The 14332-nt window shown below is 37.7% G+C and overlaps 1 protein-coding gene across 1 annotated transcript; it reads right to left on the bottom strand.

Moving 5' to 3' along the window:
• Positions 1-317: 317 nt before the first annotated feature.
• On the bottom strand, positions 318-1655 carry LOC149968955 (lipase member K-like). The gene is made up of 4 exons (XM_090169635.1): positions 1446-1655; positions 1118-1328; positions 475-589; positions 318-393 (listed from the first exon to the last, which is right to left on the bottom strand). The coding sequence occupies exons 1-4, from the start codon at positions 1653-1655 to the stop codon at positions 318-320; spliced, it is 612 nt and encodes a 203-aa protein (XP_090025761.1).
• Between the last annotated feature and the right edge of the window lie 12677 nt (positions 1656-14332).

Here is a 14332-nt window from a genome sequence, read left to right as displayed (position 1 = left end):
TGCAAACATTTTAAGGAGTTGTAGGTGGTGCGCTTGGTTTGGCACTTGTTGCAGCCTACTTCCAGGAGCAAAAAGGCCACACTTTGAAGCTCTCTGGCGGTCTTTTAACTCATCGTAGGAAAATGGGAAAAACAGGCATACTTCTCAACTCACCCCCTACAACTCCTTAAAATTTTTGCATAACCTTTTGAAACTCCCTGTATAATTAGGTTTCATAGGCGAAAATGTGAACTTACTTTGTGATTGTATTTGATCGGTGTGGTTGTCGACAGAAGGGCAAATAAGTTGGTTGTTCCCATGGAATGACCGACGTAGTACTATTGCTGTTGACCAGTAGTGGACAAGACAAAATCGATCATGGCGGGTAAATCCATCAGACCCATTTCATCCCAGCTTATTGATTTATGTCATTAAAATTGGGAATGAGGTAATAATTAAGTTACTACGTCTATTAAAAACCGTTTTGAGGAATACCTGAATTCCCAAAATTTTGGGTCATTTGTTTTTAGCGAGACGTGCCCGAGAGAGTAAATTGTCCCTCTGAAATTGCCCAAAAAGACATCGTATCCTTCATCTGATAGATCAAGAGCTGCGAAGATTAAAATAATGGTATTGCTAGAAATATTGGGAATATTCCCCTTCTAATATTAAGCCAATTACAGTGGGGGACTATAAATATGGTGGACCGCAATACACTGCATTGGCTGCATTGACGTAGTTATGCCACAGGCTGAGGGAAAAATGTGATAAATTATCATCGGGATTTTAAAGAGCATCAGATTGTTGGCAGAGTTCTGAGTGTAAGACCTTGCAACCAATTTTACAATAGAAATGTATTAATATGGTCCTTTTACAAAGAATGTATTCAAGTTTACATAGAATAGTATAAAGGCGTTTTACATTAATTTATATAATATCCAAAGAAATTGTTGAAGGAGTAATTTTTACGTTCTATTAATTTGAATATAACCGACACTGTTTTCTCCTTTTTACTTTTGAGACTTTTAAGCGCTTAGAAAGTCACGCACTCAGAGAACAGGGATGACTGGATGCCTTTTAACTTCGAAAACAAATCGATAGCCCTATTACTTTATTACCACATGGACTGTAAATTTACAGTCCGTGAATACAGTCAGTATAAAGATACCTAAATTCTGGAAGGCGAAGTAGTTCAACACGAAGTTCGAGGAGGACTGGAACAATCCTGGGAGCAGGAGCACCGGTGGTTTATTTCGTTTCGGGATTCGAAACAGTCCCAGAATGTAGCCGTCGCTCGTGGTCACTTTATGCTCTTCCACGGGGTAGCCGAGATCTGTAATCAGTTGACTCTAGCGTTGAAAAGCGTTCAATGTATTATAAGGAACATCTTAGTCGTGAAATGCTCGCCTATTTATCCAAGATAAGGGACATTTTTAATTCGCAGTTACAGGTACGATTACTCTCACCGTGTTCTTGGTTAAATCCGGGTCAAAGAAATTGGTCTTCAAATTGGGATCGAGGGTTAACACATTCTTTACAACGACGTCGGTTGAGCCACCAACAAATTTTAAATCATTCGGAACAGTATCAACGTTACTCGAGACGGGACCAAATATCTCTAGTTGAAGAAGGAAAAGCGACAGCAGACAACCATTGGACACTTTTGTATTAGCCATTTCGGACCCACTTCACACTTAATCAATGACTAAATACCCGTGAATCAGCTAACGGCCCATTTTTATGTTTTGGGACTATCGTATTTAGGCGCTCAATGTAGAAGACATTTTCACAATTCGCGGTTGATGGAGGTATACCGTAAATGACGAACCCTGCACATTTCAACCTCAACCTACTTCGATGAACCGTAATTACATGACACATGTACATTGATTTGTTTTCGAGCGCAGTATTACCACACTGTCCAAAAAATACCTACTTCACGGTTATATTCATGAGATAAATGTAAATTTATTTTAATCGCGCCGGAATAATACAATTATAGAAGTTGCTATTTTAAACCAAGGAATACTTTTGCGCATGGTACCAATTTCGAAAATTACCAATTTCGAAAATTAGTACTACATATTTTTATATTGAACATATTTTAGGACTTTTTCAACGTCTCTATTAGAGCCACCGTTCTTTAAACTGTGTTTCGATTTCATAAAACATTTTATTAGATGTATTATATTTTAATCATAGTCTATGCCGCCATTTGTGTAGAAGCAGCCACTAATATCGGCAGATCACTATCAAGATTATTAGAACACCCTCCAAGATTAAATTTGATTAAATCATGATAACTTGAAGATCACCTCTACCTATTGAAATGATTAAATCGAGATTAAAATGATGAAATCGAGATTAAAATGATGAAATCGAGATTAAAATGATGAAATCGAGATTGAAATGATGAAATCGAGATTAAAATGATGAAATCGAGTTGGAAATGATGAAATCGAGATTAAAATGATGAAATCGAGTTTGAAATGATGAAATCGAGATTGAAATGATGAAATCGAGATTAAAATGATGAAATCGAGATTGAAATAATTAAATCGAGATTGAAATGATTAAATCGAGATAGAAATGTTTAAATCGAGATTGAAATGATTAAATCTAGACAGAAATATGAAATTTTCAGGATGTACACTATCGGGGAAGGTTGTATTTGTTATTTGTAAATTTAAGCCAAATCGTGACATTTTTTACGTTTTTGGAATTTTTAACGCTAGGTGGTAGACGAAAACTGTCAATTAAGAAGTTGTAAATGAAATTGGTTTGGTTGGAATAGGTAAAATTTTCACGGAGATATTAGGTTATGTAAAATAACAATTTGGTAGTATGTGGCTGAGTCTTTTCACAATTAATTTAAAACGAAACCTATCTAAATTGTGATGTTTGTATGACGGCTAAAAATTAACGTTTCTTAAACTAATTTTTTATTGTTCTTAATATTGAGAGGAAAAACATTTTCCGAAAGTGTTAAAAAATTTTCTAAATGAGGTTCAATAATTGCAGCATCCGTATACAGCATATTTTGAAATGAACCAGGGACCATAGCTGGAGTTACGAGTCGAAACGCTGCAATAATTCTCTGGCACGGAGAATAGTGTGATGACAGTGGCGTAGACAAGGGGGGGTTTCCGGGTTCAGACCCCCCTGGGACCTACCTTTGACTGTACTAAATATCCACCCCCTTCTCGACCCTTAACATTCACATACTTCGACCCACCCTTGACAAATTTCTGGCTATGCCACTGAGTGATGATATGGTCTACTGTCAGGATAGAATATGACCATCACCGTAGTATAAATCTACCATCTTGGACCACTGTTCACGGCTATATCGAAGCATACTTAATTACTGAAATACATTGATACTTTAATAACTAAAAGGACACATTAATTTAAACGAAGTGCAAATGCAAAAAAAAATATTTGGGAAATTAAGTTGCCATAAATTAGACATTTTTGTTGACTTCTTACAACACTTCCTCTCAAAATTAATTACAAATAAAAACATTAGTTTAAAGAACTTTCATATTTAGCAAACATAACAAGTTGGCCAGCTTGCCAAAATATACCTCTCCTCGGAAGAATTTTCCGGTGGGCGTATAAACTACTCAACGATATTTCGCCATATTCTCAGCGTCCTCCAAAAAACCTAATCCCGGTGCTATCCCAACCAGTAGAAACTCGGAACTACTCCTTCTGCGTTGAGTTTGCAAGTTCTCTCCCCACTGTTTGAAGGGGTTTTCCCCCGAGATCTTCGGTTTCCCCTTCACGGAATCTCGTGTGAATCACGTCATCTAAAATTGATTTAAGGAATCACAGTCATAAACCTCACTCACACTTAAAGCATCTGACAGCTCTATCATTTCCACCTGTATTATGAAAAGGCCCCTGTTATTAGAGATGGCCATGAACCTATCTTATTCTTCGAAAAAAACCGACTTGAGTGGAGACCACGGTGCCATCTATTAATGAAAAATGAAGTTAAATTTAAAATAGCTCAATGATAACGTCGTCATAGAGCCATTGTTGATTATTATATTTAAACAACTTATACTCTAATTAGTGGACTTATATATCCCATGTAAAAATATTGTTTATAATTGCTGTAATTTATGTTATTCACAAATTTACAAACGATCCAATTAACGCGAGGGGTACCTATAATTATCGCCTTTTGGGTCCAATTGTAACTTAACTATCTTGTTTTGGTGTCAACGATAGCGACCTCTGTTGAAAAAAGAGCTACTTGATGTCGAGCCGACATTCGCTTTAAGGTCCGAAATCGATTTTTTAGTGATTTGAAACGGTTTCAAGCGATTTATCTAGGTATACTTATGGTCGAAAACGATTTGAAGAGCTTTGAAACCTTTTTAGACGTATCGCGTATGTGTGAACGTGGCTATTGTTAATCGTATTCGTATTACCGAGCGTATTAGCTCAATTGATTACAATTTGGACGGTTTGAATTTGGAACTTGGAAGGTGAGGTTTGAACGAGGGGCTGATCACTCCGCGTAATCGGTGTACAAAGCCGTACCTTTGACTGTACTAATGGGATTACGCGTAATCTTTGAAGTCCCTGCCTTTAGCAGTACTAATCTAAGCGTAGTCTGGTGTACAGACTTTCTAAGAGTGGTTAGCCCCTCGGGTTTGAATCTCAAGCAAATGGAAAATATAGTGAGCCCCTTTACAGAGTGGGAAATAATGAGCCATCGACCCCGTGCCCCGAAATTGACGCCTGAAATACATGAACTGATCTATAATCAAAAGGGACGGTAGTCCCTATGCAAGGTCCGGTAGAGTAGAGCACCTACCCGGGCACTTTCTATATTATCTCGAGTCAGAATGAAGCCGATTTTACCCCCTCGTATCTCAAAAACTATAGGTCGTATCAAAACAAGTGATGTATCGTTTGAACAGGCAGGCGACAAACATATACGAATTCCATCGAACAGGGTTGAGGCGACGTTTCGTAGTAATGGGGCAAAGTAAGGCTTAATTTTTCTTCTTCTTCTTCTTCTTCTTCCATCTTCTTCTCGCAGACCGCTCTACAGCAAAAACTACTGATCCGAGAAGTTCATATCTAGTATAGTTCTTGAACTATGGTGACAAATGTACAGTTCAGCGGGTCAGTAACGAAACCATGGAGTAATAAACACATAAGAAGTACTAAACCGGAGCGACCAGCGATTTAAAAATAATAATGCAAAAGGTTTGATGGTTGATTCTAGGTGAAAAAGTGGTGCTGTGTTCGAAAAAATAGTCTTAAAAGTTAAAATGCCCGCTATGACGGTTATACCATGGACGGTTTATAAGAGGACAGGTCAACGGCTACCTTCCACTGTATAACCGAGCTATCTTCAGCATAGAGTGAGGTGAGGTGAGAGGGGTGGAATTTGGAGAACCTTCTAGATCGCGTTTCCGTTAGAATAAAATGGATGCTTCATGTTGGCCGGTGTAGTGGATTAATAATGTTTATTGAATGTAGTTAAACTTTTAAAAGTGTAATTAGCGTAAAACCTCATTTATTATTATTTAGATCTCCTTTAAATTGTTCCAAAATGGTTAGAAAGCAATGCAAATACTCGTTATGTTGTAATACTGATAAAACCGTTAAGCCTTGTGGAAACAACGTATTTTTCATTCCCTTTCCTCGGCCTAAAAAAGATATAGAAAGATGCAAACGCTGGATTTCCGCGTGTGGACGATATGATGATCTAACTATAGCAAAGGTTGAACAATATACCCATTATGTGTGTTCAGAACATTTTGTTAATGGTCATGGTCCAACAAAAGACCACCCTGAAACGTTGGATTCTCTTCAGTTAATGGTAGGTCAATTTACCAGTTTTTATAATACGCAAATTGATTAAAAATATTAAAAATTATAATTACAGTATCAGAATGATAATGTATCACTTTCTGGAATACCTGATTGTGCTACCATTGCAAATTTGGAAGAGCCCAAGCCAGACTGTAGCACCAGCACACCTATAAGATCTCACAGTGGCCCTCCAAAAATATCGTTTTCATTAGTGGTGGACAAGTCTTTGTCAATGGAATGTGATAGTGAACTAGATAATATCGCTTTAAATGAAAGTCAACCCAATCGTAACATTTTAAACCAAACTAAATACACTCATCATTTTGAACAATCACTATTAGCGGGAGCTGCTCTACCACGTGGTTGGAATGCTTCAGCCACGGATAATTGTTTAGTTTTCTCGCAAATTAATTTAGAAGGTGGCTATGTTCTAAAGTCATTTGAAATAAAAGATGGACAACAAAATGGAGTTCTACGGATTTATGGGAAGAGTATGGCTGAAAATAATTTTGTGAAACAAGCCCTTCCTGAAATCAAAGATGTTGAGTCATTGCTGATTTTATTACAAATAATTGATGCTTTAGAATTGTGTACTGGAACTTTCAATACCTATTTAGTTGACTATTTCGATAATATGGTTAACCCTAAGGGGATAAAAAATATTTTTACAAATGCTGTGCATGCCCAAAACTGTGATATTTTTTTGCGATCTTTTAGAAATTCAAATGGTAAAAACCCAGAAACTGTTAATATGTGCAACAGTTGTTTCAAATATCGAAAGTCTTTGCTGGTGGGTGTAGTTAAAAAGAAAAAAGAAAGCCGTGAATCAAGAAATAGCTTTATGTCAAGAGCTCAATTGCTAAAGAAAGTTAAAGATCAAAAGAAAAGCAATTTGAATTTGACAGCAAAACTGAAAATAGTGAAAGCAAGAATTTGTGATCAACTAAATAGAACTGGAGAGCAACTAAATGATCAATACACTGGGTTTTTTTCTGCAATCCTGGAAAATCAGAAAAATTCACTGCCTAAAAATAGTTTCAAGAGATTGTTCCTCGAGCAACAACTAGCTGCTTTAAAAGCGAGAACAAAAAACCTACGAAGATGGCACCCAAAAGTCCTGCAGTGGTGTATCTACCTCTATAGAAAGTCACCATCTGCGTATAAATCGATAGAATCTAGTGGTATTCTGGAACTACCTTCAAAAAGAACTTTATACAATCATTCATCACACATTGGTTTGAAATCAGGCTTCCGTAATGAATCTTTTCAAATGGCAAAAGAGAAGTTGGATATCGCCTGTCCAATGGAACATCAACGTTATGTAAGTTTGATATTGGATGAAATCAAAATCAAAGAGAACATTTTATATAAAGCCAACACCGGAGAACTAATAGGTTTTAGCAACCTCGATGACACTGGCAACGAATTATTAAAAATAAAACAACAGTCTAGTAAAGAAGATATTCCAGAAGTCGCAACACATGTTCTGCAACTAATGATTCGTAGTGTTACGGGAAATTTCAAATTCCCAATTGCCTATTTTCCTTGCAAAAACCTGGATAGCAACAATTTACACTCAATCATATCAGAGGCTATTGGAAGATTAGAATATCACGACATTAAAGTTATCGCGGTAATAGCTGATGGGGCTAGCACTAATAGGAAAACATTTAGGAATTTTGTAAGCGACGGTTTCAAATGGAAGAATGTTTACGCCTGTGACGAAGATCGATGGGTATATTTTGTATGCGACCCTCCCCACTTGATAAAAACAACAAGAAATGCATTTGATAATAGTAACTTTCATAGTAAAACAAAACGTCTTTTAAAGAATGGTCATGAAATATTATGGACCCAATTACTAAAACTATATGAATCCGATTCTCAACGGCCCCTTCGACTTTTACCAAAACTAACTCGTGATCATCTGTATTTAGACTCTTATTCGAAAATGAGAGTACGACTCGCTGCCCAAGTTTTCAGTACTACTGTGGCAAATGCCCTTGAATTAGAATTTGGCGATCAATATTCAGAGACTGTAAAATTTATAAGAATCATGGATAAGTTTTTTGACCTCATGAATAGTAGAAATCTAAGAGAAGGCCAGATTAAGCGAAATCCTAATTTGAATCCATACTATGATCCACAAGACTCACGACTGGAGGTAATAAAAAGCTGTATATGTTAATTTAACATGCTCTATTCTAAATAGTTTTTATAAATTTGTTTAGTGGCTGGAAACGTCCTTTACACAGTATTTCAAGGAGTGGGAGAATGAAGTAGCGGTAAATGCTGCAGACTCTACAGCTAGTAAACGTAAAATGATGATGCCCACCAGAGAAACAATGGAAGGTCTAATAATGACAGGTACTAGTATTTCTAGGAGTTAAGTGTCTAATAAAGTTATGATGTAATTAAATATAATATTTTCCCCTTAGCCCAATCTGTTCCTGCAATTGTTCGGTTCCTCTTGTCTAAAGATGCCTCGTTTGTTTTGACCTGTCACCTGAACCAAGATTGCTTGGAACAAGAATTTGGCAAGCACAGATCATCGTGTGGTGGAAATTCTAATCCCGATGTTTTACAATTTGGTCAAAATGTGGATAGATTCATTAAATTAGACGACATAATAGCTCCACCTTCGGAAGGTAATACAATTGTATTGCCATAATGAAATTATTCTCTTTTAAAAAGAAATTAAAGTCTAAACCCGGTCGTGCGATGTACGCTGTCGCTATAGGACTTTACAATTTTTGGTAGTTCATTTATAAATTTTTTTCCAGACTTTTGGTAAGAAATCTGTAAATTTTATTTTTAAGCGTCCTATTCACTCTCTCGCATACGCTGCTTTTTTATCGCCGTAACAAACGAAATGCTTAATCCCCTGGTCCTTGAAATAGCGTTGCACGGTACGATTTAAAAATTCAGAGCCTTGATAAGTATTAATTTTCAAAGGCTTACGTTGTTTGTGGATTTTTTTGAAAACCGCTAAGATATCGCTCGCTCTCTTGTTTTTCACGGGAATAGCGAATAAATATCGGGACAGAATATCGATATTAGTAAGAATATAATTAAATTTATTATTTTTTTAATTCGTTTAACTCGATTAAATCAGCCTGGTGTTCTTCGTTCAAGCTCGTGACATAAGTCCTATTTCTAGGAAAATTAAATTTTCTATCTTTTTGCAACGTATAGGCGTCTTGGGTCAGCGCCCAATCTTTAATTTTTTTCTTGGAAATAGAGGGTAATTGTTCGGATAAACGTTTTAGTCCTCCCAGACTTCCGGGATTTTCTGGGTCAAAATAAATAGATTTTATATTCATGTCTTAACAGTTCAAAGTGTGCTACATTATTTAATGAGAGACCAGCAAAGTTTACATTTTTATACATTTTAATGGAAATTTTTAATACATTCATTTTGCATGATATTATGATATAAATTTTCTACCCCCAGTTTATAGTCGGGAAAGTTGACGTAAAACGCCTTAATTACTTTGTCATAGTTCATAAGGGGTATCGCCATCTTGACACTTTTTTCGAGTCTTTCGCAGAAATGTGACGCGATCGGTTTGCAACTAATGTGATGGGCCTATTGATTATGGCAGGGCAGGTTTGGGCACGCCTCGGTTAATGTAAATAATACACTTTTTAATTCGTCTAAAATAGACATTTTCATTCCTTCAAAAGCGTCTTTTCGGTCAGTTATTTCTTTATCGAGACTCGTACGGATAATCTTCAAACGGTCCCAGGCTTCTTTATCCAGGGCGACTCCGTTGGCGGAGGAATACACAACGTCGTAATTTGAATTAGACCCGCGAATATAGCCGCGAATATCAATAATTCTTCCACGCTGACAGAAGAATCCTTCCAACTTGACATTGTCCGACAACCAGCTATGAAAACGTATAGCTTCTGTAGTGGTTTTGAAAAATCTTTCAATTTCTTGTTCATAGTTCCAGAGATTCTTCCACACTTTTACGCTAAAATTGACGGTTAATTGAAATTTCAGGCTTCGCGAGATTCGCCGATAAAAAAATGTCGAGTTGGTTGGAGAGAAAATGGGGGCGTGTCATTCTCAAACAAAAGCTCGCGTCGAACTAATCGAATAGAAAACAGGGTGGCTCATTTTATTCGATACTATATATCACCTTTCTGTCCCGGGTAATTAAAATCTCGTTATCAAATTCAAAGTACATGATACACACGACATTATTCGGTAGGGGGTCTTTCAATTGAACATCTAAACGTAGAGACCCCTGTCGAGGAATACTCGTATGATCAGCCGAGGCATTCTGGTCCACCGACATATCGAAAGTAAAGACCGTATACCCCTCCTTAAAATTCGCAAAATTTAGATAATTACCCCTATCTTCGGAAGCTATGCCCATTGACTCGAATAAAGCCTGGTAAGGTAAACAGTAATTTGAATTTGCATAATCCATTTGAAAGCCGTCAGGAGGGTATCTATCCGGTCCGACTGACAAAGACAAGTCGGTGATATTTAAATGTTCAAATTGCAAGCTATTTGTGGTCAATGACCCGTTGAAAGCTTCTTCTTTGACAAAAACTACAACTGCCCTTTTTGGTATTCTCCCGAGTATTACGTTATCGCGATTTATGTTTTTCAGACCCTGAGCGATAGAAAAACTTTTCATAATTGTTTGCGTAATGGGATAAATCGCTGGTATTCCGCTTTCTAGCATCCTAGCGTGGGCTAAACTTATCTGCGGAGCCACCTTGACTTTAGTAACGTATAAATACGCCTGTTCGAAAATTAGCTTATAATCTTTTCCCTGCTCTAAAGCTATTATACAAGTTAAACGAGGGCTTCTTACTAAGCGGAATCTTACGGGTAGTTGAATAAACTTATTCATGTGGCAAATATCGAGGGGTAAATGGCCCATTAACTCAAACGTGGTCGATTCTTTCGTTCGCGCGCATCTCTTCAGCATTCCGTTACGATCATTGTTAAAAGCAGGTTCCCACATGTCTTGCGGGTTACAGGTCAAGTTCATATAATACATTCCATTCTCCAGTTGCGTTTTCTTAGCGTCTTCACCAAAATTCAGCAATTTCGCCAAGTACGCGTTATACGCCGAAAGATTATTTGTAGATTGTACAGACGTGTCGCCCAGATAAGCGTCGATTTGCGAAAAAAGAGTTCCAATAAGATTATTCGTGACCCCGACTTTCACTTCAGTGGCTGGTACGTCTGTACCATCGAAATGCACGAGTTTCATTTTTAGTTTGAGCATAGTTTTGGATAAATCAATGTATAAGTCATCAGATGCCGGAATAAAAGATTCGAGAGGTCCATTGTCGGTCAAATTATTCGTGGGTAGATATCGTATTTCGGTTGAAGCTAATATGTTGGTATTTAACACGGGTCGTTCGAACAAGTCTAACGAACTAGCATGTCTTCTCGAAGCGCCATTGTTTCTTATCCCAAAAAATCGTCTTTCGTCCTTGATTTTTTCGTTTTCTTTTCCCGTTGTCTAGGAGGCGCTCGTCTCTTACGAGTTCCACTGCCTGACTGGGGCTTACTCATTCTGTCAGCGGCTTTATGTAACAAATTGCTTCCGGCTAATCGTAAATTGTTGCGGATAGCCAATTGCGGATCTACACCGGATTCCAAATCACCGAACATACGCTTTCCGAGACCTAGCGCTTCGCTGCGTAAAGGTATTATCATCGGTGTAATATATCTCATTAATTTCTTAAATATTCCACCCAAACCACGCCCTCTCTGGTAAACGGGGCCGGCAAACACTCGTCCCCCATATTGAGACTTATAGTAACGGAAATAACTGTCACTCTCTGACATCTTTCTTGAAATGAAGTCGAACGACCGTCTTTCCCGCTTTAAATATCAAATTTTCTCCAAAATCAGTTTTTAAGTCTATCTTGATCAACTCTAGCTCTCTTGCTTTAACCGGGTAATAGTCTATTTTGTCGTATATAATAGAATTATTACTAGGCTGATCATTGCTCGCTAACGGTATAATTTTCATGAGAGGAGCGAAAGTATCTCCGGTATACTGGGGGTATATTAAATTCGAATATAGATAAAGCGTACTCGCGCCTCTAGATAAATCGGCCGGATAAGTACTGTCGTGACCAACCAGGTCAAAATCGAAATACGTAAATCCTAATAATTCGCCTAAGCCTTTCTTACTCGATTTGAAGAAAGTAGTCACAGCCCCGTGATCAGCTCCTACATGGATTGTGCCATTGGGGTTTATACCGAAATGAACAAGGTTTCTCACGTGATCAGGGATAGTGTTTGACATGGCGTCTAATATTGCTTGAATACTTAAATAAGTTCCAATCGGAATATTACAGTCAACTTCTACGTTGCGTGTAAAAGACATATCGCGTAGATGATTTTCTTTGATTTCAATATAATTTAGATGATTTAAAATTATGCTCCTCGTATAGGGGGTTACCGGTTTTGACGGCTGATATACCCCCGATTGATATCCCGTGTCATCCTTCCCCTCGAAACATAAAAGTTCTTTCAAATGTCCGTCAGGAATAAATAACTCGAAATTGGTCTTTTTCTTGGTTGGGTCAGCCGGATTATGTATTGTCGGATCATAAATCCAATAAAGTCCATCGGGTTTTTCCTAGATTTTGAACGAAATGTAGGCGTTCAGTCCATTTCCCTTATTCCTTCGTTAATAGCGCGTACAACTTTTTTAACCAGACTATATTTGATGACAAATCCGGCAGTGTCTTTTTCGGCTTTCAATTTAGCAACTTTTAATGAGATTTTATAAATGTAAGGTCGTTTTTTATAATAGTCAGCCGCCACCGTTTTTAATTGAAAATTATTAATTTTATCCGTGATATTTTCCCAGTTGGGAGGCAAAATTACTTCCGACACGCCAACAACAAATTTGTCCGGTAGTGTTATAGAACGACCCAAGTTTACTTTAAAGTTTGACCGAGTATTCGCCGGATAGAGGTCGCTAGAGGCGTTACTCGGTAGACTTACGTAAAAGTCGTCCATTTTTATAAAAAGAATGACGGTCTCTTATTTGTAGGGGATTCGAACTCGTGACTATTTTAATTTGCTATTTTCAAAGTTGTTCGTCCTACCAAGTAAGCTACCGTCATCCTTACTCGACTTTCATTTCGTTTCCTACAGATTCTCCTTTCATGAAAGGGCAAAGCGGTATCTTTTCCAAGTGTCGAATGAGGGCTACGCTTTTCCAATCGGTTATGACTAGCGGACAGAAGGCGCACTTGACCGATACACTGTCTGGTAACGAATAAAACCCTTGCGCGGCCAAGTCTGATTTATGTACACCTGGTACCTTCCAATTAACGAAACTCATTAATCGTTTTTTTTTCGAAAGAAATTTTAAAGGAATATCGTGGCTATTTACCGTAGCCATTTTTTCTTCGAAATTTACGTATATAACGAAATCGTCCCGAATAAAAATCTAGAGTTTCCGGTAACAGCGTACTGGGTAACCTAGCAACGGCGCATTCCTCGATAAACACCTGCTCAATCAATCAAACCTGTCACCACTTTAACAATGGAAAACGGGGACCGAGTATAGCCAACCTGGGAATTCCTTTAAAGGAGTACTGACCCCTTTTCGCGCCAAAACACCAACCTATCAGCGCCATTTTGAATAATTTCGCGCCAGCCAATCAGCGCGCGCCACTCTGCGGAGGTCAATGACACCCCCGCGCCACCTGCCGGAAGGGGAAAGGAAGCGGGGACTTCCGGTGCCGACCCCCTTTCTACCTGTACATTGAAAACTGGCAAAGATGGTGGTACATCCTACTCACAATGTTGGCGAAAGAGCTAGGCAGTTCTCAATATTCCAAATAGGTGAAAGTTCACTTTCCAATTTTGTTTATAAATATTATTTCCGCTTTGTTACGTTTGAAGGTATTATAATAACTTCACTGCTATTGTTATAAACAAAAAGGCGTAAAATCCAACCAAAAACCATTCGGCTAAAAATTGCAAGGTCCTTTTAAACAAAAACGTCACGTCCTATATTACTTTAGGCCATAAAAGTAGTGAAATCAAATAACGGGCAAGATCTGTAATTATATTCCCATAAACGTCATAAACTGGACTTATTTATCGACAAGTGATGTGCTCTGTAGTAATATGCTAGACCTTGCGCGTCCTAAGTGTTTTACTGAGTTAAAATCCTTTGTACAACCATAAAACATTTCAAAGAGAATGGCTAATATTAGAATCGCAGTGTATCAAATATATTGTTTAGATCGAGATACATTATCTACTTTGTTTAAATTTTCTCTTTTACCTTAAAACCATAATTAAATAAAGCAGACAAGTTGTTGACTGCAGTAATTACGTCACTGCAGTCAACAACTTGTCTGCTTTCAGTAATTGGCCAGTTTCAATAGTCGCACCGCCACCTATCGATAATGTTCAGAAATGTTCGAGTACCACTAGTAAGGACAGGTTCAGTAATTTTATCGAGTGTTTTTATTTGGTCTCGGTTGGCCAAGGTGCTACTTT

This window comes from Leiobunum rupestre, chromosome 1 (assembly GCF_980474605.1).
Source record: "Leiobunum rupestre chromosome 1, qqLeiRupe1.1.hap1, whole genome shotgun sequence".
Lineage (NCBI taxonomy): Eukaryota > Metazoa > Arthropoda > Arachnida > Opiliones > Sclerosomatidae > Leiobunum > Leiobunum rupestre.
Note: the sequence above shows the minus strand (reverse complement) of the source record. Positions and strands in the feature narration are given on the sequence as shown.